The sequence below is a fragment of the Apis laboriosa genome, unplaced genomic scaffold (assembly GCF_014066325.1).
Source record: "Apis laboriosa isolate Shangri-la unplaced genomic scaffold, ASM1406632v1 scaffold111_cov153, whole genome shotgun sequence".
Taxonomy (NCBI): Eukaryota; Metazoa; Arthropoda; class Insecta; order Hymenoptera; family Apidae; genus Apis; species Apis laboriosa.
The window spans coordinates 373,740-401,518 of record NW_025220849.1 but is presented as its reverse complement, the minus strand read 5'-3'; the positions used below and the strand labels follow the sequence as shown (position 1 = coordinate 401,518).

Sequence of the window (27,779 nt, the reverse complement as noted above, 5' to 3'; positions counted from 1 at the left end):
CGATTGGTTTGGTCAGAACACAAACCCTTTATAAATTGAATTGTTTGGTGGTTGAGAAATAATATATGGTTAATTCTGGATAGTATTTTCCTTCGATCATGAAATTTCACTATTTTCAATAATTGATATTTTTAGATTGAATCGAATAATAGTTAGATATAGTTTTCTTTGATAGAAGAGTTAAGAAGAGATTAAAGGATACGAATATCATCAGCAAAATATCATTTTTTAGATATCTAATCTTAAAAGTGAGTTTTTGATGGATAAAATGAATCCCATTGTAGAGATAAAAAAATCTGATCGTTCAAGAAAACGATCATCTTTTCACAAAACTTCGGAAGATTTTCATATACGTAGAAGGAATTTTTATCGATACAAAAAATAAATATCTATATTTAATATAATTATTTATGGTGTAATATATATAAAAAAAAAAATGAAAGTAATTCTACACGAGTAATAAATAAATTATTTCTAAATGAGTAATAATTGACTACGCTTAAAGAACACGGACTATATAAATCTCGTTTGAAGTTATTCATCAGTTAAATCAATATGACTAAATTTTTTCTTTAAATATCAAAGAATATACAACCTGTTTTTTTAAATAACAAGGTTATGATATTTTACAAGAAGGTTATTTTATTTTCCTGCAACAATAAGGTTATGGTATTTTACAAGGTTATTATATTTTTTTCTTCACTCATGATATTTTAAACCTGATATGGACGCATCTACTTTAAAGCTCGATAAAATTCCAATTAACCATTCCTCTTAGATACGTGTCCTATTTTATATACAAGATACATTCATGCACACATCTTTGAAAGATCTCTTTTGTACAGAAACAAAATTGATGACAGAAAAATAAATCTAATTTAGAAGTTACGTTCGACAATTCCCTTCACGAAGATTATTTCCTAACAAAAAAAAAAAAAAAAAATAACGAAAATAAGAACTTTCGAGACAAATTTCCGCTACAAGATTCAAATCGATCATTTAAAATTGAGCGTGCGAGCCGATGGTATGCAAGTATCGAAACATTCCGCGTGTTCGAACGATCAGACATGCGGTTCTAGAATGCCAGAAATCGGACGGCAACACGATCGTGCATCCAGCAAAGGGTTAAGGAACGCGTATGATTTCGAGCATATGTTTAGCGCGAAGATTGATAGCCAGGGAACGCCGACAGAATCGAGGCACGTGCGTGAACGGGTGAAAGAGAACGGATCGCGTGATGAGGTGTCATCAGCTTGGCGATGCTCGCCGGCTAATGCCTGGTGTGTGCCTTCATCGCCATCGTGGGTTTCATCGTCGGCTCGTCCTCTATGGTATTTAACGCGCCCCGGTGCCGGTGACGCTTTCAACGGGAAAAACGGAGCTTTGAAAATGGGAGAGGGGGGGAAATATGAATGGGTGCCGGAGGAATGAATCGTGGAACGAGGAAATTTGGAGTGGCGGGCATTTACGTTCGAGTAGACGGGCAAATTTTTGTGATATGGACGAGGAGAGCGTCGAGGAACGTACAATTTCCTTTTTTTTTTTTCCTTCTTTCTTTTCTTCTTAGATACGTGTCCTATTTTTAATTTTTTTCCAAAATTCTTCGGTTCTTGAGGATTTTTAGAGGAGGATATATTTGTGTTATCGTGTTATTAGAGATATAATGTATCTTTGTTTGAAAATGATGAATTCGATCGAGATCAATCATTTGATTGAGTGAAAGATTTAAACACTGATTTTAGAGGCAAAATCTTAAAAGTTTTCCCAGGTATAATAGAAAAATTTCATCTAATCTATTCTAGATTACCCGTAAACTCGTACAATTTAATTTAATTTCTCCATTAGTAATAACATTAACGTAAATTAGGATGATAATATCAGATGACCCAGCCTGTATTAATTAATTACGAACGCTCGACTCATTAAGCCAACATTAAACCAAAATGTAACAACCCGATAAAATCTCCACACCTTGCAAAGTTTCGAGGGACCAACCCGCAGATGTACGAAACAAGCTACCGTTTTCCTTTATAATCTTAATGGAAGCTGGACGACGGTCGATGGTTTTAAAATTATAATTAATCGTCGTCCCCGCCGTATTTTAGTTTAATCATGCCTCGTTTAAGTCCTTTCCCATCCACCAACATATCCCCCCGATACAATATTGTTCATGCAAAAATCTAGCTGAGAAAAAATTATTTTATCTCGACTTCAAATCCAAAGAATTGAAAAGCATTAAATTTCGAGTATTTTCTTTTTTTCACGCAATCGATATACTTAAAAAAAAAATAATAATAATAATTCGATTAATTCCATCGAAAATATCACGATAATGAAATCAATCAGGGATAATAACTCCATTCGCAACTCGACGCAACCTTTTCCATTTCTTGCTAATCGAATAAAACGCCCGATCGAAGAGAAGAGAAAGAGAGAAAGAGGGAGAGGAAAAGGGAGAGACAGAGAAAGAGAAGAAATCGTTATCGTGTAAGCGACGTGTATTATCGAAATCTTTCTAGCCACGGTCAATTGTGCTCGAGAAGGATCGTTTGGAAACGGTTTGAAAGCACACATCGAGCCGGCACCGGGTCTGTCGTAGCCGAGTCGAGGACGGATCGAAGATGCCAGCTGACTCGTTCCTGACTACGGTGCGGCCGCATTGTCGGCGAGATTATTGCCCGAGACGTCGATGAAATTGTACCGTTCACTCCACCCTGTCGAGCACCCACTCGTCGAGCGCGGGATCGCGGCTCGACCCTAGCCCCCCTCCGAGCTCACCACCCCTTTCCGAGATTTCCAAGTTGTTGTGACGGTGATCGCCGACGTGCTCTTGGAAAAATGCATTTAGAATATCGACCACGAATCCTTCAGACAGACGAATAATAAAGGAGAGGCGCTTAATGTAAACACGAAACGGGGGGAGGGGGGGTTTCATTAAAAACTCGGACGGGGATTGGATATGCGATGAGAGGGATGTCGGGAAAAATTCGAACGAGAAACTCAATGATGATTATTATTATTAATTTGAAGTGTTCGATGATGGAAGGTTATGATATAATTAAATTATATATATTATGTATTTAATTAATTTTTCCTTTTCCCTCGATTAATTTATGATTTTTGAAGTCTAAATCTTTTTTTATAATATCGTAGTTGTTGAAAGAAAATGAAGTATTTAATTCTGACGTCTTAAATTGTAAATTGTAAACATGTTTGATACATGAAAAATGTATCGAAGATATATAGGTGGCATTAAGGGGGCGTATCATATGATAATTAGTTTTTTTTGTTATCGAGATACGAAGGTCATCTTAAGTGAAACCTTTTCTATAATATAGATACGTTTTTTGTTTAAATATATACAAATATAAAGAAAATGAAAAGATAGTTAGAAACAATATAACTACAACAATTTTTCTTAAGTGATTTAAGATTTAATAATTTTTGTAATATATAAATTAAACGAGAGAAGAGAAAGGAAATAAACTCTATTCAAAATTGATCGTTCGATCGATCGATTTCTCTAATCTAAATTTGAATTATACATGAGAAACGTATATACATAATATACCGTCTCAATATCTACATTTCAATTACTAAAAAAACCTTCCATTACATTCGACGCACAGTTAGCCGAGCACAATACAATTTGCATTGAATATAGTTTCAATGCTCCTCTATCTAACCACATACCAGTCCACAAAGAAACCAACGTGTTCCCCAACCCGATCAAGCGAATACCCTTCTCGCATATACAAATTTCATTCGACATTAGCAATACCCAGAAATCTAACAGTCGCAACAATCGACAAATCGAGCTTCGATGTTAAATTCAATTATTTGAAATTGTATTAAATTATTTCAAATAAAAATGATGACGAATCTCTAAGAATTTTAAGATCCAGAAGAATTTTATTCAAAATAATACCAATACGAAGAGAGAAATGACAAGATTAAAATTATTACTAGAAGCGTATAATATCCAATTTATCTTTTTACTTTAATAAAAGAAAGAAAAAAACAATCACAAAACTAGTCGTTCAGCACAAGAAACGAGTACAATTCCCTTCTTGCCGTGCCACGACTACCTACGATTCTTCGTGGCTCAAAAGCCGCATAACACTCGACAGACAACGCCGCAGAAGAGAAAAGAGAACGCAGAGAACGGGAGTGAAAAAAAAAAAAGGGCAGGTGAGAAATGCCATACGCTATACGTGGCCGACTCGCTCGATTAATCTAACGCAGCGCTACACCTCCGCCTGTTATTACGATTAAACTGCATCCTGGGCTCGATGTAATACCATACACGCAACAACAGTGGCTGTGAAGCAATGAGGACAAGAGGTACGGTGCGTCCTCGTCTCGACAGATACGAGAACCAAAGAGCACGACGTTCCTCCTCGTTACACTTGACAAGACACATCCTCCCCGCTCTCTCTCTCTCTCTCTCTCTTTCTCTCATTCACGAAGCAACAATTACACCTAATATCTCGGTCGAATTATTATTTCTCGCGTTTCCGATACAGAGACCCCCCCCCTTCGGCGACTCGGCTCTCTCGCGTCGACGATTTCACAGAGAGTGCCGCGACAGCTCTCAATCAATAATCGTAATTGGTACCGTCGTCGACGGTGGAAAATGCCGGTGAATATTCGTTAATTTTCCGCGTAAGCTCGCGCCACTCGATCGAGTCGACAGTCTAATTGGAAGTATCGCGTCGGAACTATTATGAAACGGATCGAGTGTAAATGAAAGCTCGGGGTCCTTCCCCCCTCCCTCCGAATACGGGAGGGGTGGGGGGATTTTTTTATATTTTATAAAATTCTAAAAGCGCGACACACCGCGTTCTTTCTTTCGAATCGAGAGATACGCGTGCAAAGGGGAAGAGGGGGGGGGGGGGTTTCAAAGTTGTGCGAGGTAAAGGTAAAATCGTGCGAGGGATGTTATCGCGGATCACGGGGTCCTTTATCGGGGCCCCTCCTTAACACGCATGATTCCAGCTTGGTTGTGTTGCGCTAGGACGGCACAATGTGCCAGCAGGATCGCCCGCACGAGAGGAGGACTCTCGATAATTCTACAGGGACAGGGCGAAAAAAATCAATAGTACAACCACCCCGATAGGGGGTCCCCTAACTCTAACGTGCATATATGGAAGGCCACGAACGGTTTTTCTACCTCGTACACTTAATGAGCACGGCAACCTATTTGCGCAACGCGCACGGTTTAACACTCGACTATACAAGGAGCCGTAGGTCAAGCGATCTTGCGTTTTTTTCTCCTTTTTTTTTTTTTTTTTTGATTTGTTTTTTACTCGTTGCTGGTATTTTTTTTTTTTGCGGATATAAATAAATTTTGAAAAGTAATGTGGGATCAATGCGTCGAAGACAAATGTTGGGGTTGTACGTTGTTTTATTCTTCGATTTATACTCGTGTCGTTAAATTCTATTTTTTTTTTTTTCTTACTACATAATTGTGAAATTTGAAGGATTATTTTAATTTACTGCTGTAACTAGATTCTATAATTTTATAAAGATTGGAAAGAAATTGAAAGATTTATATGATAAATCCTTTTGTTAAATATATTTAATTTCAAATTTCAAAAATATAATAGATGAAAGAAGAAATAACAAAGAGGAAAACTATGTTAAACTATTATTTTTAATCTCAGATGAAATGATAATAATAATTCTTTTCTTTCACAAACTCGTAATTATCAGCAATCTTAGCTCTCTAATTACGCGATTACTTTAATTCTCATCACAAATCTTATCTCCTTAATTATCCAATATCTCGCTCGTAAAATCTCATACCTAATATCAATCATCTAAACCGACGTGACGTAAACGTATTGTCCCAGATTCGCGAAACTTTCAAGCACCATCGGTGTCGACGCGAACCATCGCACCGGAACAAAGAAAACAATAATGTTCGCTTGGAAAAGTTTTGGAAAAACGGCGCGGAAACATCGACCGCCGCCTCTCGTCAAAGGGCTTTTCATCGAATTTTCCCCGAGATAAACACCGAACCCGTAAAATCAAGCGGGATTCTTAACGTTGGAACACGGAAAACGAATATCAAGCAACGAGATCGACCGAACGAGAGGCCGACCGAGAGAAAGACGAGTGAGCAGCCCTGTCGTACCTTCTCTTTCGATAAAACGCTCAAAGGAATTCCCCTCGGTGCACCTTGTTTCTCGCTAGGAAAAGCGGAACTCGCGAGATTCGCGTCAAAGAACATTATTTCCCGTCGTGTAGAAAAGAGAGAGAGAGAGAGAGAGAGAGAGAGAGAAGGGGGGAGGAGAAAAAGAAGAAAATGCGATAAGAGGCCTCGACGCTTTTTGTGCCAGCTTAACACACGAGAGACGAGAAGAGACGAGAGACGAGAGAAGAGAGAAGAGAGAAGAGAGAAGAGAGAAGAGAGAAGAGAGAAGAGAGAAGAGAGAGAGGGGGGGAGGGGGAAATTCAGAGATTAGCAACGATATGGAATGAGACGAAACGGAACGGAAGCATTTTCTACGCGTGACGCGCGTGTAAAAGTGCGTATCGATTTGTGAAAGCGAGAGTAATACTTGAGAGTAAAATTTACGAGATTTAATCTCGAGAATTATTTTTAACACAAGATTCACTAGCGAGAAATCGAGAATAAATTCTCGAGAATTATTTTTGAGAGTGTTTCTTGCAACACTATGTTGAAAGTGATTGTCCAATAGATTTGATCAAATATGGATTCGCATTCTAATTCTATGCTGTGAGTTTAGAAAATGTATTTTTTCTTTTTTTTTTTTTTTTCTTATATTGTTACAAAAAACCACTGGTTGGTTCGTCACGATGAATCTCGTTAACTATTTCGAGGGTGAACGGGACTAAAATAAGGATGGTCTCGAAGGACGCTTCAGAGGGTTCTCTGAATCAACCCCTGGAGACAGGAGTTAGGGAGAGAACATGGGACGACGATCGATTTTTCTGAAGGTTTTTCATCGGTGATCGTCCTAAAGTCTAGGACCTAGACCATGGATTCCCAACCTCTGGGTCGCGACCCACAAAGGGGTTGCAATAGTTATTTTTACTTGGAATTCATTTATATAGAAAATGTAGTAATAAAAATTTTTAATACTTATTTACTTTACTTATTTTATACTTTGATATAATTACATGGAAAAAATAAATAGAAATAAATTAGCAATGATAATTTTTAAATTATTAATATTTAAATTTTTAAAGAAATACATTAAAAGGAAAAGAATATTCGTTTATTATAAAAGGGGTCGTATCTCGAAAAAAGATTGGGAAACACTGTCTTAGATATTGTTCTCTTTCCCTCCATTTCATGTTGTATCCAGAAAACGATTTAATCTTGGAACAAAGTACATCTGTCGTGTTGCTAAACACGTATACATTGATAATTCTCCCCCCATTGAATTATCTCCATGAATTCTATATTATTAACATACACGTAATGTATACAGTGTGTTAATATATTCATGGCATAGAATCTACAAACAAACATAAAATTTGGTAAAAACGTCAATTAAGACTTATTTATAAAGTTATGAACAATTTAAATTAGATAAAACGAGACTTACATAGAATAAGAACAGTTCCATCTTTATCACATCACGTGTCACTCTACTTTTTTCTCAACTTAAATTGTTTCTAACTTAATAAATAAGGCTTAACCAATATTTTTGTACATCAATTTTCATATTTATTTTGACGTCTAGAATCTATTTATTATTTTTATTTTATTATTTTGAACGTCTAGAATCCTTCAATGGTGTGTCTCATAAAATTTAACACCCTATACTGCTTACACATATTAATATGAATCTAGAAATTCATCGAGATAGCCCAACGAGGGGGAAAATTATCAACGGTGTGGGATATTATTTTACGTGGAACTATTTCGATTCAAAGCTCGATAAATCGATTCTCAACGTTTCGGTGTCTCCATTGGACGAGAGAATAATTGAAAAGCTGGACGGATTCTGTCGCGTCAATAACGCGAGGAATGATATTCGCGGTTCATAGAGAACATCCGTCTATCTACGAAAATTGTTCGAAGATAGAATATTGGTGGAGAGAAGAAACGATGTTTTGTCTTGTGATTGCTGCACGAGGCTTTTGTACACGGTCGGTGTTGCGTTCGACAAACACAACGAGCACACGGAACGGGGCAAATATGGGAGGGTGCAAACGAGAGAACAGGACGAGAGGAAAATAAAAATTATGGGTGAGACACGTGTAGATGGTACGTCTACGTAGTATTATTTTTACACTGTCTCTTTATTCGTCCTTTTATTATTCATGGTAGCGTTTGCTATGGGAATTGCGTTTGTTTTCATAAATTGAAAAACTTTTTGTATATGTTATATGGAAATATTAGGGATCGATAGACGATGAAAATTTATACAATTATCCAATTGAACTAATCTAAAAATTTTGTTACAATTTATTTATGCTGTGGTATTTTTGCTTCCTTTATTTAAGGAATTTATCATATTTTCTATTTATGTTATGGTTATATCGTTTTTAGAAATCTATAAAAGAAAAATATTTCCAAAAAAAATCGAATGGAGATTTATTTTTTTAAAAAATTAATTTTTTATAAAGACTAGAAACGATATAACTTTGATTTATAATATTTTTACATTATTTTTTGACCATAAATAAATTTCAACCATCCATTTATCATTTTAACTATTTAAGAAAGTAATCTTTAATATATTTTATCAAATAATAATAATAATAATAATAATAATAATAAAATTTTTATATATAATATAAATTTTTTAATATAAAATTTAATATAAATTTATTATATATTTATTATATATATTATATTTTAATATAAAATTATTTTAATATTTAATTTATAATATATTCAAATTTAAAATTATTTTCTTAAAAATATTAATGGGCATACATTATGATATTCTTTCATGACTAATCTTCATTTTTCTTGCCACTCCCTTATATATTTTATCCAAGGAATGGAAATTAAATTTTCATTTCACAAATGAAAGGAAGCTACGTACCATCAGCTAAAAGTATAAAACCATTTGAACTTGTTTTATTTCTTTTTATAGTAAAATAGTATAATCAGATTAGATCGGCGATGATGTGCCATACTAATATCTGTTAATATGTGGAAAGTAGATTTTAGAATATCAAAGTGATATGTATTTTTATAAAAATATTTACTACCATATAATTATTCTATGTGACCCTATATGAAACTAATACGCAAAACGAACAAATAGCAATTATAAGATAAAAATGAAGAAATATTCTAAAAAAAATGATATAAAGACGAAATTAATCGAGAATTTTTCTCCTTATCGACAATTTTAAGATTCTTGAAAGAAGATCTAGCAACAATCTAATATATATCCATAAAAAAATAAAATAAAAATAAATTCTAAAACTCTTCTTTTCCTTAAATCGTTTTAGATTGATATCAAGATTAACAAATGGAGTGAAGAATAAAAAAGAAAGAAATAAAGAAATTTTAAACCAAAACTCAGTGTTATTATTTGAGAATGTGACTATAGGATGCTCAACAAGGCAAACATGTCGAATTGCCTACTTCCGGGACACGAATGCCGCTGTAACCGAGTCGATGAGGTCCCCAAGGGCACAAAGGACTGTTCGCAGAAAGGAAAACTCGAGGCCATGTCCCCGCCCTCTAAATCGCGACTTTCGACGGATAACTGGCATGAATCCAACGGAAGCGTTTGCTCGATTCGCGCAACCGGAGGTGCTACGTGGCTTAGATTTACACGCAGTTCCGTCTAGCGATGCAACTGGCCATAAATAAGCCACCGAGCAACAAAAATTGTATTTATAACGAGGAACGATGATATACGATGCTTAAGCTCCAAAAGTTTTGGAGCGTGAGTAATTTTGTTATCTTCGAAATTTATGAAACGAGCTTTTATTATTTATTTCTTATGTTATTATTTATACATCTGCTTTAATAAATGTTGGATCTCGTGCAAAATATGATAATCCATCGAATTTTTATATTATATTATGCAAAATAACAATCTTTAACATGGAAAAGATTTGTAAAGATTATTTATGAAAACAATTACCTCACTTAATGAAGTTCGTTAAAGAAATTTGGAATGAAATATCATTTATTACAAGAAAATTTGAAAGATAAAAGGAAAAAATGAAGAATTTTTGTGATTTTCCTCTTTGCAAAATTGCAATTATTTTAAAACAATTATTATTTCATTAATCATTCCTTTTGAAATATCTAATTAAAATATCATATAATTCTTCATTTTATTGAAATTGAAAAACTTATAATTTTCCTTCTTTTTTTTCTTTAATTTTATTAAATTTTCTTTTTTATATTTTCCTCATAATAGAAACTTGTAAAAAAAGTACTTGTTTTTAACAGATTATCTTTAAGGGAAAAATAATGACTTTATTAACGAATAAATTAATAAGTAACGACACCTACAATGTCTCCTAAAATGAAACTGATTCCTTGGTATTCAAAAGGAAGAATAAAGTAAATGCTTCCTTGATTTCCAAAAGTTAGTGTAATCACTGGTTCACGACAATGAAAGACAGAAAAAGATCTCCCCCCTTTAATGAGCGTGTTTCAACGCTAAATGGCGTTGCTCGTGAAAAGCGATGTTTTGCATTTAAAACACGCCCGAATGGGACGAGACGTGAAGAGGGTAGTATTTCGAGAAATCGTAATAAAGAAATTCTTCCCGGACTATTCCACGACTCTTCTTTTTATCTGAGAACTTCCACTACCCCCGTCGTCTTACGACTTGGGGAACGTAGACACCGGAGAACAGGAAGACTTTTTAAGTGGCTCGAGATAATCTCAAAGAACCTACCTACAAATTCGCATGTAGCGGTCTCGAAATATATCGTCACATTAATACAATGCCTTTTTCCTTTCTCTTTCTTTCTTTCTTTCTTTTTTTTTCGTAAACTGTATAAGAGAATATATCAAATATAATTTTTCAAATTATCATGACTTAATTCCTTGGAGAAAATCACTTGTGCCCTGATTATATAAAAAGTAAATAAAACTTGAAGTTATATCTTTTGATTGTAGATTTGAGATAAAATGAAATTAGAAAATTGCTTGTGAAAACGAGTATAGATCTACGATCATAAATATTAAAGTATTAATCGATTCGAAATTATCGAAAAAATTATTTATCAATTCTTTTTTATGCAGGATAACGATTTTTATTTATGCAAGATAATTATCCCAGACGCAGCAAAAATCTGTAAAAATTATTTAAAATTATTTAAAGAAACTATAACAACTAAAAAATAAATATTTAAAAATTTAAAATTTAAAAATAGAATTTCATTTAGATAATTCATTAAAATAAAGATATACAAATTATATATATATAAAAAAAAAAAAAAAAAAAATTATTAAAATTTCTATGGAAATCATGTACGATTTATGCGCATTGTACAAATATATAATTTGAAAATGTAATATTCTATATATATAATATTCTATCTTAATAATATTAATATAATAAAACAATATAATAAACAAGAGTTACCTGTAATGTAATTAATAATTATATTTTGATTTCTACAATTAATAAAGAGACAAAACTTGAAAGAAAAAAAGTTTGTCTAATATTTGATCCATGTCATGTAAGTTGTCTAATCCAAATCTAAAAAAAGAGAATTATTCAACTTTTAATAATAAAATTATTAAATATACAATTTTAAGTTTAAAAGTTTCAAAGTTAACTATGTAACTATGTATGTAATATTGTATGATATTATAATTTATTTTAGTTTCTAAAAGTTTAATGCTGTTTTCGACATAAGATTATTGAGAACATCGACATAGATTCGTCTTGTCGTATTTAAAGATACATTGACGCACATAGTTTCGTATCTTTTAAATGTCGTTGGTGGGCGTAGAATGCTAAATGTTCGCAAGACCAAGATGATTTTGAATATATCTACATTTAGTACATTAACATTTTTTTCTTTTTTGTTTTTTTCATTTCAATTCATATTCACTTAAATTCATATATATATACATTAAAATTTCTTAAAATCTTCAAAAATATATTATTACCTGTTTCTTACGATGTAATACACGAACTGTTCAATATATCCGGAAAAGATAAAGCCTCTTGAATGAACATTCTATTCTATCATCCAAAGATATTTTAACACACGTGGTTATAAGTGACGTCATCTTAATTTTTAACTTAACAGTTTCAACACCAATTTTAAAAACTAAAAAAAAAGAAAGAATTTGAAATGTATGATGTTATTTTAATTATTGGAAAATTATAAAATAATTATAATTGCTCTCTATGGCATCCATGTTTCTTTACACAATCACGTGACTTTATAAAACAATATGATTGGTGAAATTTTGAAATTCAAAAAAACTGAATATTTCTTGTTTTCTAAATTGAATTTCTATTATTACATGGAGAATGTTAATTCATTAAATTTTTTTACAAAATAAAAAATAAGTTAAAACTATTAAAAACTAGAATAACAACATGTATTTGTTTCTTTATTCCATTTTTATTCCATAAAAAAAAGTAAAAAATCCGTAATTTCTAGTAATAAAAAACTAACATAAAATTCTCTATTGTCAGAAATATACTATATGTAGCTCCGATGACTTTAATCGCAAACAATGGCAAAACAATGATTATTCTGAGATGAAAAATGCTGCTTGTATCCTCATACTCGCTCTCCTATATTTTTATTAACCATGATGTTTTCATATCGTTTCAATTATAATAGAATAATAATAAATTATAGAGTTATAAAGTTTACTTCATAGAACTTAAAAATATAATAAAGAACTTTAAAAATTGATTTTTTCGAAAATAAAACCTTATTTAAAACATTTTTATCTTTTTTTAAATATAAAGAATTAAATTCTATTCAATAATGTTATTCTTTATGAATAAAAAAACATATAAATAAAAACAAAATTCTATTACACAATTAAATTAATTTTGGTGAAATTTTATAAGTTACTAGCTATAAATTACTAATAAATTATTGAATTATTAAATTAATAAATTAATAAATTTATAAACATGCAAAAGTATTTATATATATTATTGAAATATATTTATATATTTCAATAATTAATTGAAATATAACTAAATACAAAATTTTAAAAATATATAACCTTATTTCATCATATGACTAATCAATATAATATAATTGAAACGATTTTAATTCATAAAAATAGTAAAAAAATAAAAAAGTTAAATATTAATAAAAATTTATAAATTGTATTCTGTGATATTTCGTATGATCAGAAATTTGTAACATTAGCATTTAGTAACAATGTTATCGAGTGAACGATAACGGTCAATCCACATTGCAAAGTGGGCGCGTGCGGTGAAAGCTCGCATTGCTGTATGTGCATGCCGGTGACGCCATGTAACGATAGATTTACAATTAAAGAAAATTCATGGTGACAGCATATATCATATGGTTGATATGATTTCTATCTGTATCATTTCTATGCGTCGAGAAATAGATTTAACAGAATATTGTCGAAATTAATCGCATTTATAACGGTACATACCTAACGAATGAACAACAAATCGAAAAGGATACATTTATTAACTGTCTTACTTTCATTCTTGTCATTACTTGTTCCCATTTTCACGGTTCACTGCGAGATCACTCAATGACAATAATGCTCAATGATCGTGAATGGAAAATAGACTAGATTTGATAGAAGAAAAATAATCATATTAATAGATAATGTAAAACTATTGAAACTTGACTGTAGCTATGATGATGATTATCATTTTATTCGATTCCTGTGAATATTTACCATTTTAAAATAATTAAACACGATTACAGTAATTCCCGTTTAAAATATTATATATAAATCCATTGAGATAGAATAAACACATTTAAATACTTACATTATGTGCTGTTTACATATACAATAAAAATCAAGCAAGTATACTATTTTATACATATTAATAATATATATAAGTCAAATAATAAACCTTGTATTTATATATTTATGGTTAAAAAAAGTAATTATAAAAGAATGTTAAAATAGAATAAAAAAAAAATTATATATATTTTATACTATATACTATATTTTAGAATACACAGTCATGTAATATCAAAAATTGAATTGCAGTCAATCATAAAATCAATTTTTATTATAATTTTTTTATTACAAAAATTAACGAGATTGAAATATTGAAACTAAAAATTATTATAAAATTTAAAATTATTCGTTATATTATGTATCATCGTGAAAGCCACTTTGTAAGTATTTTTGATATCTACTATTTACTGTTTTTAAAAGAATTCTTTTAATTATGAAACAAATATTATTTAGATTAAAAAATAATTTAAATAACGTAATGTAACAATGTAAGAACTTAAGAAACTATTATTAATTTATTAAAAATAATAATTCTTTTAAATATTTAGAAATTAGCAACAATGTGCCAAAGGTCAATGGCGTTCGTTTGTTTATTATGGTGAGCACTTCAATAGATATATCTATAGGTATGTCAAACAGCACACACTGATATTAGAATAAACTCTTAACGCAAAAAATTCAAATTATTTTCTTCTACATACCTGTCTTATGGCAGGATTTTCGGCGTTCTTCGAGTAATCCGCGTTCAATGGAATATTCAATTAATCATATAGCACATTTTAACACACGCCGGGACGCACTATGCACAGAAAGAGTCAACGAATGCACCACGAGCAGACTGACAGTTACCACGGGTTGTTCATTATTGGAAAATCTGTCTTGCAGGCTGCTCTTGCGCAGCCGGCGCGATACTACTGACTTCCTCCCCTCTACAAGTCGACGCCATTTGTACCAACCTTCTTTCCTTTTCATAACCGTATCGAAAAAAAATGGAACCCTGACTTTGTATATATTAAATTCGATATTTATTAACAATATGCAAAATTGAATTTAAATTAAAACTTACGTTTATCTCTTAATTTATATTTTGATTAATATTTATGAAATTTGATAATAAACTTTTATTAAACAAATTGTATATAACTTTTCTATAAAAATCATTATTGTTAATATTTTGTGTTTTAATCATTATTATTTTTTTGATTATATATATGTATATATATGTATATATATGTATATGTATATATATATACATATATATGTTGTCTTTTATATTTATTATATAAAATAATTTATATTTATTAAGAAAAAAATATTCATTTATAAAAATATTAAAATATTAAATTTTTTCAATAATATTTGCCATTATAAATATAAAAGTATAAATATTTTTAAAGAAATAATAAATTTATAAGCATAAAATTTATAAAAATGCTGGGATAATTAAAGGTCTGAAATCTATAATATAGTAATTCCATCTAGAAAGTGAATAGTCTGTGGAAACAGACAACCTCACGGAGGTTGGCTGAATTTTCGCAAAGTGAATTTCACTTGATTATAAGATATTATTTTCTTCATCTTAGCTTCGGGTAATGAAAGATTTATACTATAATTAAAACGCATATTCTAAAGTGATTTGGTTTGGAGCATATTATTGGGTGTTAATTTCGTATTCTTTAGAAAAATATACAGCGTTTCACAAAAATAAGATATCATGGCGGTACCCACTACCGGTGTAGGTAAGTATCTTATATCTGTTTTTTACAGGCTAAAAAATGCAAACAACAAACAGGTTTCATATCATTTGAAAATTAAAGAGTTCAAATTAAAGAATCATATATAAAATATCATTATGAAAATTATACTTCTAAAATCTTGATAAAATAGAAAAGTAGACATATAATATAGAAAGATATCACGCACAGTAAATGTATATATAAAACTAATTAATAGTATATCGGAGTTTTGAAAATATCATTATTATTTTATTTTTTTTATATAAATAAAATTATATATATTATAAAAAATATTTGAAAATATTAACGAGAAGATTACATCGTGCAAAATTACAGACTCATAACCTATACTTATGTTTTAATGGTTTTAATTAATAATATTTTATTGATACCTTTAAAAAATAATTTAAATTTTATGTTTTTAGTTGTGCCTCGAAACTTTCGTTTATTAGAGGAATTAGAACAAGGTCAAAAAGGTGTAGGTGATGGTACAATCAGTTGGGGCTTAGAAAACGATGATGATATGACTCTCACACATTGGACTGGAATGATAATTGGACCACCTAGAGTAATTTTTTCTAAATTTTTATAAAATTCTATTTGATATATTAATTTAAAATTTAAATTCCTATGTATTGTATAAATATATTATATATAAATATTTGCTTATAATATTATGTTAAATATAAATTTGTATTGCTTAAAAATTATAATAATAATAGCAAATTAAAATTAATTGTATTAAAAAAGGAAATGAGTTTACCATTATTAATAAGAAAAATAATATTAAATGTATATAAATATTATTGATTAAATATATTATAATTATATAATATAAATTAAAAATTTTATAATATAAATTAAATTTATAAATATATTACAAATATATCGATTAAATATATTATAACTACATATTATATAATATTTTTTAGACACCATACGAAAATAGAATGTATAGTTTGAAAATTGATTGTGGTCAAAGATATCCAGATGATGCACCCAATGTAAGATTTTTAAGCAGGATCAACATGAATTGTATTAACAGTACTACTGGTGCAGTAAGTATTTTTTTTTAATTTCAATAAGTAATATAAATAAAAGTAAATATTTAATGTATTAAATTTCATAGGTTGATAACCGCAGTGTACCAGTGCTTGCAAAATGGCAACGAGAATACACAATTAAGACAGTTCTTCAAGAACTTCGTCGTTTAATGACATTGAAGGAAAATATGAAATTATCTCAGCCTCCAGAGGGTAGCACTTTTTAGCCTAACCACATATAAACATCTCTTCCTTTCTGCAGTAGCATGGGGTGAGATTCAATGAAGGTACCAAATATTAAATCGGTACCAAGTAAAGACATACTACTAAGAAATAACATCTGTATAAAAAAAGAAAAAAGAAAGGAAATGATGACTATAAAAGTTGATTCAGTGTTTTCAATTTACTAAGATATTTACTTACAAAATTCATAAATCATTTATTATTACTTACTATTTCTTAAACTTATAGCATATTTCATATATATATATATATATATATATACACATATATATATATATAAAACTATTTTATTTTTAATATTTTATTTTAAAAACATGCACACGTATTTAATTTAAGAAAATGCTGTTTCAGCTTTTTAAGTTAATACGATCTAAAATAAAATATTTTGATTCTTAAAACTGGAAACACAGACTGTGTAATAAAAGTAATAATCAATAAGAATAACTTATGCCTTCAAAGTTTTTTAAGTAAAACAAAATAGCCTGAATAACATTTCAGTTTGAGCATAAGTGCCATTTCATAATTTGTGGAGGTGTCTCAGTAATTATTATTGTAGACAATTCTAAATTTTAATAATTTATATTTTTGTGTGCTCATTTTTATCAAGTTTTATTTTACTTTTTCTCTGTTAATTGTTATTCAAATATTAGCAAATAGCAGGTTGTTAAGATCAATATTTGATATAATAATGTGCCTTTTTGTGCAAGTAGCATAAAAATGAGCATATATTGAACATATTTGGTTGAGACATCATCCAAGAACGGCCTCTTATTCTATATAGAGAAAAGTGTTTCTTAACTAATAAACAATTTATGTTATAATTAAAACATATAAAATAATTTGATTATTTGATATAATAATATGTGGATAATGGTATAGTATTTTGCATCAGTGTATGAAAACATTTACATCAATGTATGAAGCATTAGATTAAAAATATATAATTTTTCTCTTCCATTCCATTATTTATATATTAGAAATATATTTTAAGTTTTTTTGGTCATTATAATGCAGATATATAATACATATGTATTATTTAGTCTTTGATCAAAGCTTCATAATTGATGTATTTATAAAATCATACTTAATTTTTAATAAAAATCCAAAGTATCATAAATAAATTTCTAATCATTAGAGAATCAGGTTTGAATGCTAGTGCAGTTCTATTATAAATTGCTACAAACTATACCGTTCCCATGAAGTTGTATACAGAGCGGAAAAAAAGTTTTCCATAATTATGTTACATTTTAGAAAAAGAAATATAATCATAAATTATTTCAAACATAATATAATTTTTTGAAATTTTATTATCCAAATTATAGTAATATCTATCCTTAATTAAAATAAATCCAAACCAAAGTACCAGATTTTTAATACAAGTTCACATTTATTGAATAATATTATAAAATTTTCAATTACCTGAAACATTATACATACCTTTTCATCAGCTTTGCATTTTAATATTACACTATAAATGATGTAATAGTGTAATCTAATTCATATTAATGAAAATATTAAGTAATATCACTTCATGTTGATGAAATCATGCTTAAGAATAAACAAATTTCTTTAGAAATTATTTAAAATCAATTTTTTTATTCCTTACATTCAGGGAATTTTTGTTTAGGCAATAAATATATGATTAAATAAGTTTTACAGTTTATTTAAATCTGACGATGATATTATTAATTGTAGTTATATGTACAAGGCGATTGACGCGTTAAATAAACGTCTATCATTTGAGTGCAATTATGTTGTTGTAAATATCGCAACATTCAAACAAAGTAAAAAACTACATTCCAATATGGGAACCTAACATCGTCGGATCATTTTCCTTGAGCTAATATAGCTTTATTACTGTAGTTATATTACTGTTGTGGAGGTTTATGTCTTGGAGTGAAAAGTATTTTAGTATTTTTCACAGTTGTCCACTTATGTCTCTTCCAATATACTAATAATGGTACTACTATTGAACTAATACCCAAAAGCTGCAAAATAATTATATAATTTTTAAAATAATAATAATTACATATATTTCTTGAAGTATAAGTAAGAATATATTAATATCAAATATTACCTTAATAGTAAGTCTCTTTCTTTCATCATGTTCTGAATTTGATGTCCACATAAGAAATTCTACAATATCTTTTGCTAATTGAGAAGCTGATGCAGGAGTGCCATCTTCATACTCTATTACTTCATCATAAAGAATCTGAAATATGATAGAAAAAAAATTAATTTAGAAATCAATTTCATATATATCTCAAATAATTACATAAACTTACTTGTGGCATACCAACAGCTCCACCAACAAAGTAAGGATTGAAATATTGACCCTCTCTTATTGGAATACCAGCTGGTGGATCACAGTACCCAGTTAATAATGAAAATACATAGTTCTAAAATGTAAAATATATGAATAATATATTGAATTTAAGAATATTTTTATAGAAAAAAATTTTTGAATAATTTGAGAATAATTTGTTCTAAATAAAATTAATAAATAATATATAAAGTTCAATATATAAAAAAATAAATAAACCAAATTTATTAATTATTTTACCTCTCCATGCTCAGTTGCATTAATAATAAATGTTAAATCTGGCGGATAAGCACCATTATTTGCTGCTCTAGCTGCTTCTTCATTTGGATATGGAGGTGGTATATAATCAGATAATTTACCAGGACGCATAAAGTAATTTCCTTGGTCATCAGGACCATCTTGAACCTACATTATTTTTTTTTTTAATGAAATAAGTTATATTTTTAAAATAGTATACTAATATCACTATTTTTTTAAATAAAATTGTTTTAACTTTTAGTTACACAATTATATATTTATTATTATTATACTTTCATTATATCATTCAATTCTACTTTAAAAATATTTACCTGAACTTCTGCTGCAATAGCTTTCACTTCTTCTTCAGTATGTGTAACACCCACAAGATGACGATAAGCCATATATTGTAAACTATGACAAGCTGAACACACATTTTTATATACTTCCCAACCACGTCGAAGACTAAATAATATAAAAAATATGTATTTTATTATTAAAATTATGTTCCTTACTTCTCATAATGCTTTTATTACCTTTTATGATCAAGTGCACTAAACATTCCATAAAAACCCCATTTATAGGTTGGTGGATGTGCTACCATATCAAAAGCTTTTACAGATTGATCCAAAGCATAAATTAATGCGCTGATACCTCCAGCTGTTACTCCTAAACATGCTAAGAGCTGTAATTATTTTTATTATATAAATATATTAAAAGTCTCTTTGTATATAAATATATATATATATATTCATTATGACATAACTGAAACTTACTATAAATATATGTTCAATATATAAGAACATACATATATAACACATATATATTCATGTATTTAATGAGTTTAAATGTTATTGGTTGTACATTAGGAATGTGGGAATAAGGAAGGCATCTTCAATTCATTACAGAAATACACATACCACTTTTCTGCCTCTAGACCATTGCTTGGCAGTAGAAAAATTATGTACCTGCTAAATTAAAATTTAAATATTAGATAAACTTTTAATTTATAATATAATTTTTTTATTTTAATTTTATTCAATAATCTTATTCAATAAAATTTATAACATTACATTTTAAAATTCTAAATATTTACATGAATTTTAATGTTATCTTTTTTAATCCATTATGCAAGTTGTATAATTATTAAAATAATCCAAAGTTATAAATATTTTCAGTTATAAATTTGATTTTTAAACTATCCATATAAATCAGATTTGTTTGGCTATGGCAACATCATAATTTTGTATGCTGATAACTATTACATAACATCAAATAAAATGTCTTCAAAATCCTGTTGAAATTATTATCCTGTTATAAAATATGTTTCATTAGAATTGATAAAGTGACATTAAGTACAAAATTAATATATTTTTCAAGAAAAATGTCATAGCAGCCGACAACTTGTATAGTTCATCAAAAGATCTACATTAAGTTCGATACATTAATTTTATAAGATAACATTTAAATAATAAATGATATTTTTAAAGTAAATAAGTTAATACATCTAAAAGCAAGTTATATTTAAATTACATACCTGATTGAATAATGTTCCATAATTTGATTTCAAAAGACCGATTTTATAAACTCGTCCTAATGAAGCCGCCATGTTGGCCAAAGGTACAATGTATAAAGATTCTTAGTCAATTAAATATCTATAAAATAAACATACATATAGTGGTAAAATAGTAATTATGTATGTTTCATAAAATTTTGTTATCAATATATGCATATTTTTATATGCAATCACAAACCTTTTACAAAGTAGACAAAAAGCAAAAGGTACTTACACAACTTTTGGTATGTAAGACGACTATAATCAAGCATACCAATATCATAAGGTCAACATTTAAATGATAAAATTATTAATAAATGTTTATTTTGATTACATGCAACATTTTTATTCATGTAAATATTAATAAACATAGTGTATTTTTTTAAATTTAAAGATTGCATTATTCACAATTTATAGTACAATATTTAAAACGTATTTCAATTTAATAGAAGTATACAACATTCTATTAAAAAATATAATTTATATTATTATATTCTTTATCATAATGATTTATTACTTTCGATTTGTATCATTTTATTTTTGTTCAATTTTGTTACATTTGAAATTTGTAAATCATTTCTAAATATATGGGGGGTGTGGCGCATGCGCAATTTCTGTTGGTAGACTTGGCAGTTCGCTGTCGACCATTGGTGTCAGCTGGTGGTTTCGTCAGATGGTATCGTGAATCCTGTAATATCACATCGATCATCGTACAGAAGAAAGAGATTCAAGATGAGCGGAGGAATGCCAGAATTGGGCTCGAAGATTAGTTTAATATCGAAAGCAGATATTCGTTATGAGGGCCGACTCTTTACTGTTGATCCTCAAGAATGTACGATTGCTCTAGCTAATGGTGAGTCTCAAATCAAGATGGATACCGAAATTAGTTTTGCCGCTGCTTTATTTCCCGGTTATTTTGTTTTAATATTCGTTACTTTTTATTCATCGATTACGTTTATATTTTTGCTTCTATCACTTTTTTTATATATTGTTTATGGAAATTTAATGATTTTTATGTATTTGTTATATTCGAAAATGCTTTTAGAACAATCGGTACTTGATTCGTCCGGTAAAGCTTCGATACAAAACAACCGGGGTCACCCGTCATTTATAACGGGTGTTTTATGTATTATTTGTAATTTAAATATATATATTTTAAAATTAATCTCATTGTTTAACATATTTTTAGTTTTAATAAATATGTTAAATATTTATATAGTATTCTCAAATTTATAGCAATCTATATTCAACATAAAGAGGTAATAAAGACAGAAATATATCAGATAATATTGTTCAAAATTATATATTTTTATTTTCGTTTTAGATCAATAATTTTAGTTTATGAAAACTGTATATCATAATTATGTATTTAATTATATAATATTTTCTCATTTAATGTTCATTTTTTTTGTACAATGTTAAATTGAAGTGAAATAACAAAATTTAAAAATTATATATTTAATCAAAATACAATATTTTTTTTAATATAATAGTTATTATTATGTAAAATTATATTAAAAACCGTTACATCCATTATTGTATAGAATGTTTGTGTTTTGTACTTGTCCTGTTTATGTCTTTCGTCCTTTTTTTTTTTTAGTCATATTACAGTTATTCTTATAAGTCGTTACATTTAAATTTCATAATATAGATTTCAAATTATTTGTATTATTAAATTTTAAATATTATTTATATTACATGAGATATTATATATTTTTATTTTATATATAGTTTTATAATCTATATTAATATATTGATAATAATAGCAAATTATAGAACAACTCTTATATTTAGTTTCAAAATTAATCTTAATCTTAAAAATGTGATTATTTTATCAAAATATTAAACATTCCTTTCTTTATAATATAGTACGTTCTTTTGGGACTGAGGATAGAGAAACACAACTTCCAGTGGCACCACAGAATCAAGTATATGAATACATTTTATTCCGTGGTTCAGATATTAAAGATATTAGAGTTGTCAACAATGTCAGTTCTATTCCAAATGATCCAGCTATTGTGCAGGTAATTATAATTTATATATATATATATTTTATTTATATTATATATATATATACATATTTATTATTATTACATATATATTTCTTATTATTATAAGATTAATATTTTTTAAATTAAATTATTATAATAAATAATATTAATATTAAATAATAAAATCAATATAATTTCGTATGATTGCTTAATAATTCTAATTATTTATAGATGACGGTACAACCGTCTATGAGTCAGCAATCATACCAACCACAACCTAGTTATGCTCATCCAATGATGGGTCCAATGGGTGGACAATATGGAACACCTTATGGCATGACAATGGGCACCATGGGACCTGTAATGGGAATGCCAACTTCTAGAGATCCTCGTGGACCAATAAATAAACAGCCAAGTGAGTTGAGCTTGGGCTCTGCTGAACCCAATGCCATCTCTATCCCAAACTCACTACCGACGGCCAATGTCGACCCATTACCAAAAGACCAATCTCTGGAAGATGGTAAACTGTTTTTGCTATGAACTATCCCTTGCCAATGGCATGCTTGCTGCTTCTTCTCTGGTAATGCTTGCTAACTTTACTTGTGAATCAAAATCAAAAAATTTCCTTTATTAATTTTTAACTGTATATGATACACTTGAAAATACTTGCTTTCATTTATTTTTTTCTTTTAACTGCTTATGAATTTTTGCTTGTAATGTGAATTATATTTTTATTATGATTTATTTAATTTGCTTCTCAATTTTATATTATAAATTTAAATGAAAAATTTAATATTGAATGCTTGAGTATTCTATATGATATATTTGTATATATTTAAAAATATGTATATAGTATAGTATATACATGATTTTTATTAACAAATCTTTAATATTGCTTTAATATGATTTGCTTTCATGATTGTATTATTTATGCTTTTATATTGATATGTGCCTTTTTAATACTTCATAATATTAATTTTAAAGTTCTTTAAATAAATTTCAAATAGCATAATAAGTGATTTAATATTGACATTAATGTATGTGATTTTTTAAAATAAATGTTTAATGCTATATTGGCAATAAATATTTAAAATAATAATATTATAATAATGTAGTAATTTCAATTTGTTATGATTTGCTTATGTTATATATATTTTATATAATATATTTATGCAAATTTGTTTTTAATAGTTTTTGTATTTTATTAAAAGAATATGCATGAAATTTTTTTATATATATCGCGTTTATAATTTATAATTTTATTTTAAATATGCATTTAAAACTTCATTTTAATAGTGTTAGAAGCATTATGCACTAGCAAGTAACATAATAGCAAGAACAGTTGAAATTTCAGGTAGAAATTGTTTTTTACTTTCTTAAGCAACGTATATTTAATGTAGTTTTGTAATCATATTTTGATTTAAGTTCTAGAATTAAAAATTTCTAATACACTTTTTTAAATATTTCCTATATTATATTTTATTTTAGAATTATATTTTTTAAATATTAAGTTTTCATAGAATTATAACATGCATATTTGCTTATTTTCTTTTAATTTATTTTCATAGGTGTATTAGATCTTATTAGTGGAGGTTCACGATCAACAACTCCAACTTCATCTTTATTGACACGAAAAAGTCCAACTATGGATCAAAGTATTCAGGTGGGCCATCAACAACAGCAACAACAACAGCAGAGTGGAAATGTTGGCAAGCTTGGTGAAAAGACGAATATAAGAACTATTCAACCTGCTCGACGTGATCACGATAGGTATAATATATATTATTTTCAAAATACTTAACTAAATTTAATGTTTAAAAAGTACAATTTTTTAATTAAATATTAATGATGTTCTTATAATATATATAATATAATATAATATAATTTTATATATTATTTTCAGCCATAGTGGTAATAAAACAGGAGGTACTGTATCGCAATATAATGATGGAAAACGTGATACAATGAAACAAGATGGTCAACTTCAAGGTCAAGGTACACATGCTCAAGGTGGTCGCGGAAATCGTGGAGGATGGATGAATCGTGGAAATATGCGTGGCAGAGGAAGAGGTCGTGGTGGTTTTAGAAATCAACCCGGTAATGCTGGTGCCAAACCCAAGAATACGCTGAAATTCGATAATGATTATGATTTTGAGCAAGCTAATACTGAGTTCGAAGAATTAAGGTATATATTTTTTTTTGCAAATATATATATATATATATATATATATATATATATATATAGCATGGTTAAACCAAGTTTATTTCAAGTAAATATGAAATGACAAATGTGAATACCATGCAAAATTAATGTTATGTGTCTTTAAAGCAACATGTATTCACATTATACATGCTTTGTTTACGCAATGCATCGACATATGCATTATTTTATCACATCAAATTATATATTTAAAAAATATTTGAAAATTACAAAGTAAATTTTTATATTATGCATTTTAGATCTCAATTAGCAAAAACAAAAATTGATTCTGGTGCTGATAATGAAAAGAAGGATGATAGTGGTAATGAAACTGGAGCAGGTGAAGGTGAACCAGAAGAAGAACCAGAGATAGTTCATTATGACAAATCAAAATCGTTCTTTGATAACATCAGTTGCGAAGCAGTGGAAAGAAGTAAAGGGTAAGTAACTTGTGTTACAATAATCGTTATAAATTTTATAATTAAAATATTTTATTTAAAAAAAATCATTCTTTTATTATTATTATTATTATTATTATTATAGACGATTCCAACGTACAGACTGGAGGACAGAGCGCAAATTGAACTCTGAAACATTTGGTGTAGCGTCAACGAGACGCGGTGGTTTTCGTGGACGCGGTTATTATAATCGTGGGATGGGAGGCATGTATCGAGGTGGTGGTGCTGGTGGTTCTGGTTTCCGAGGTGGTTATAGAGGTTCCAGAGGTGGAAATCGTAAACCTGCTAATCAACAACAGCAAAATAATCCTGGCAGTCAAAATCGCACGACCAACGAACAATCTGCTACTCAATCACAGCAGAATAGTCGCGTTGTATCTTTTTGAATGAACAACGCACTACTATATATATAAGTATTCACTTTAGATTAAGATTTTTACGATACGTGCTCTGCCCTTGTGGACTGATTTGAATTCGAGTTTCAAAAAGAAAGATTGAAAGAAAGAAATTAAGAGGAAAAATAAAAAAATAAAAAATAAAAAAAAAAAAAAAAAAAAAAAACAGAAAAAGTTCTTTGAGAGAACTTTATTGTGAGTTTTTTGTATTATCACGCAGGAATATAGGAAACTAATCAGTGCTTTGCAGATCCTGCGTTTAGAATTTCTGGACAAATAAAAATGAATCTTATTGCTATAAGTAGTTAATTTTCGAAAACTCGATATTCAAAACCATCATGTCCTACAAATTAAGGAATCGTCAAATGCTTCTGAATGTAATTAAGTACAATACACGCCGGACGGTAGAAACAAACATATATTTGCAAACAAACATATATGAAAAAGCAAGTTTTAAATTTTCAGTTGAGCTTTTGTTTGTATACTATTAATTAATTCGACAAGCATGCAACTCCGATTAAGTGAAAGAGAATCTCAAAGAAATTTTTGTAACACAACGTAAGAGAATAGAACGTGAAGATGAGAGGGAAAAAAACAAGAAAAACTGACTAAATAATTTTTCGCGTTGCATGTATTATGATTTTGTGGAATCGAGAGATAAAGCAGTAATTATTCTTTTCTTTCGCGAATAAAAATCGAACAAAGAAAAATTAGAAAAACAAAAATAATAAAACATGCGTAAATCGCAAAATAGAGTAGGACAATATTATGGTTATTTGGAACAGTCAAAACTTTATTTATTTATGATGACCGTGTATGCGAATTAAGCTGAAATAATTATTTTACTCACGTATTTACCAGGGGGTTTTGATTTTCGAACAGGAACGTTAAATTGTTCCTTATATAAAGAAAAAAAAGATAAAAAAATAAAAAAAAAAAAGATTGATTTTGTATGATTCATAGAGATACGCGTGCGCACGCGAGGCCGAATCGTACATCGATTGTATTGACTATTAATTTTTGAAATATTGAACGTGGTATGCTAGTGAAAGAGAAAATGGGAGTGCGAATGCCTTCTTGTAGTTCGACTGCGTTTAATATCTTCGAGTCTCGAAGAAATCGTTTGATGTACGAGAACGTTGTGCGCCAATCGCGAGTAGCGTTGCGAGAGTAAGACTCTAAAAGCATGATAATGTCCTTAAAAATATAAGACGTAAAAAAGAAAGGCAGAATAAGTATATTATTTGCGACTGTTATTTTCTTATGGCTCGTATGGAGTCCCAAACGTATACAGATATATACATACATAACATGAGATTTAGTTGCATATAAATTGAAAACCTCCATAAGCTATCAGTAAAGTTGCAAAGTAAGGTAAAACTACAAAAAAAAAAAATATAAATCATATATGAATAAAGATAAGTAAAATAGGAAGGAATATGGGGAAAGAAGAAATATAACTTTTAAGTTTTATGCATTACTCGTGTAAAGAAATGCACGGTATATGTGGTTTTCCGATGATGAATTTTTGTTTTGTACAGCGGATATTGTGATTCCCAATGCTGAATAATACTGAAGTAATAAAATAATGTTTGTTGTACTCTTTAAGCCCACTAATTACTTCGAGAGACATTTATTCGGGTAATATTTGTCAATTATTCTTGCGTTTTTCGTACATGTGAATAAATTGCTTGG

The 27,779-nt window shown here is 28.7% G+C and overlaps 4 protein-coding genes across 9 annotated transcripts in view; 2 read left to right on the top strand and 2 right to left on the bottom strand.

Moving 5' to 3' along the window:
- Positions 1–14,773, bottom strand: part of LOC122711070 (tyrosine-protein kinase Src64B) — a 71,271-nt gene extending 56,498 nt beyond the window's left edge. For 2 of the 4 annotated variants that reach the window (XM_043929481.1, XM_043929507.1), the window contains exons 1-3: positions 14,605–14,773; positions 12,086–12,249; positions 11,553–11,669 (exon numbers count right to left, since the gene is read on the bottom strand). The gene's annotated coding sequence lies outside the window, so the exon portion shown is untranslated. Of the gene's footprint in view, positions 1–11,552; positions 11,670–12,085; positions 12,250–13,576; positions 13,625–14,604 lie in introns of those variants that run through there. The other 2 variants (XM_043929490.1, XM_043929499.1) reach the window with 2 other exon arrangements.
- A 645-nt stretch (positions 14,774–15,418) lies between these two features.
- Positions 15,419–18,212, top strand: LOC122711261 (ubiquitin-conjugating enzyme E2 variant 2). Its single transcript, XM_043929840.1, has 5 exons — positions 15,419–15,492; positions 15,584–15,642; positions 16,065–16,207; positions 16,572–16,697; positions 16,769–18,212. The coding sequence occupies exons 2-5, from the start codon at positions 15,618–15,620 to the stop codon at positions 16,907–16,909; spliced, it is 435 nt and encodes a 144-aa protein (XP_043785775.1). The 5' UTR covers positions 15,419–15,492; positions 15,584–15,617; the 3' UTR covers positions 16,910–18,212.
- A 360-nt stretch (positions 18,213–18,572) lies between these two features.
- Positions 18,573–21,291, bottom strand: LOC122711245 (cytochrome c1, heme protein, mitochondrial). 2 transcript variants are annotated; one of them, XM_043929820.1, is made up of 9 exons: positions 21,276–21,291; positions 21,023–21,140; positions 20,406–20,456; positions 20,022–20,170; positions 19,818–19,950; positions 19,489–19,653; positions 19,211–19,324; positions 19,003–19,137; positions 18,573–18,913 (listed from the first exon to the last, which is right to left on the bottom strand). In XM_043929820.1, exons 2-9 carry the CDS (start codon positions 21,092–21,094, stop codon positions 18,794–18,796), a joined length of 939 nt encoding a protein of 312 aa, XP_043785755.1. In that variant the 5' UTR covers positions 21,095–21,140; positions 21,276–21,291; the 3' UTR covers positions 18,573–18,793. The 2 variants fall into 2 exon arrangements, with proteins under 2 accessions (XP_043785755.1, XP_043785763.1); XM_043929828.1 differs by lacking the exon at positions 21,276–21,291 and having other exon boundaries at positions 20,406–20,453; positions 21,023–21,125.
- A 405-nt stretch (positions 21,292–21,696) lies between these two features.
- LOC122711194 (protein LSM14 homolog A) lies at positions 21,697–27,673 on the top strand. 2 transcript variants are annotated; one of them, XM_043929737.1, is made up of 7 exons: positions 21,697–21,893; positions 22,910–23,064; positions 23,263–23,446; positions 24,600–24,801; positions 24,935–25,216; positions 25,492–25,671; positions 25,775–27,673. In XM_043929737.1, the coding sequence occupies exons 1-7, from the start codon at positions 21,773–21,775 to the stop codon at positions 26,073–26,075; spliced, it is 1,425 nt and encodes a 474-aa protein (XP_043785672.1). In that variant the 5' UTR covers positions 21,697–21,772; the 3' UTR covers positions 26,076–27,673. The 2 variants fall into 2 exon arrangements, with proteins under 2 accessions (XP_043785672.1, XP_043785664.1); XM_043929729.1 differs by having other exon boundaries at positions 23,263–23,551.
- The last annotated feature ends 106 nt before the right edge of the window (positions 27,674–27,779 follow it).

What these genes read in the sequence shown, in the direction of transcription:
- LOC122711261 (XM_043929840.1), top strand. Translation starts at nt 15,618, where the DNA reads ATGGCGGTACCCACTACCGGTGTAG. An exon ending in GGTACCCACTACCGGTGTAG is followed by an intron (nt 15,643 to 16,064) that starts GTAAGTATCTTA and finishes TTATGTTTTTAG; the next exon opens with TTGTGCCTCGAAACTTTCGT. An exon ending in TGATAATTGGACCACCTAGA is followed by an intron (nt 16,208 to 16,571) that starts GTAATTTTTTCT and finishes AATATTTTTTAG; the next exon opens with ACACCATACGAAAATAGAAT.
- LOC122711245 (XM_043929820.1), bottom strand. Translation starts at nt 21,094, where the DNA reads ATGGCGGCTTCATTAGGACGAGTTTATAAAATCGGTCTTTTGAAATCA. An exon ending in AGTGCACTTGATCATAAAAG is followed by an intron (nt 19,951 to 20,021) that starts GTAATAAAAGCA and finishes TATATTATTTAG; the next exon opens with TCTTCGACGTGGTTGGGAAG. An exon ending in ATGCAACTGAGCATGGAGAG is followed by an intron (nt 19,325 to 19,488) that starts GTAAAATAATTA and finishes TTTACATTTTAG; the next exon opens with AACTATGTATTTTCATTATT.
- LOC122711194 (XM_043929729.1), top strand. Translation starts at nt 21,773, where the DNA reads ATGAGCGGAGGAATGCCAGAATTGGGCTCGAAGATTAGTTTAATATCG. An exon ending in ATGATCCAGCTATTGTGCAG is followed by an intron (nt 23,065 to 23,262) that starts GTAATTATAATT and finishes AATTATTTATAG; the next exon opens with ATGACGGTACAACCGTCTAT. An exon ending in GCTCGACGTGATCACGATAG is followed by an intron (nt 24,802 to 24,934) that starts GTATAATATATA and finishes TATTATTTTCAG; the next exon opens with CCATAGTGGTAATAAAACAG.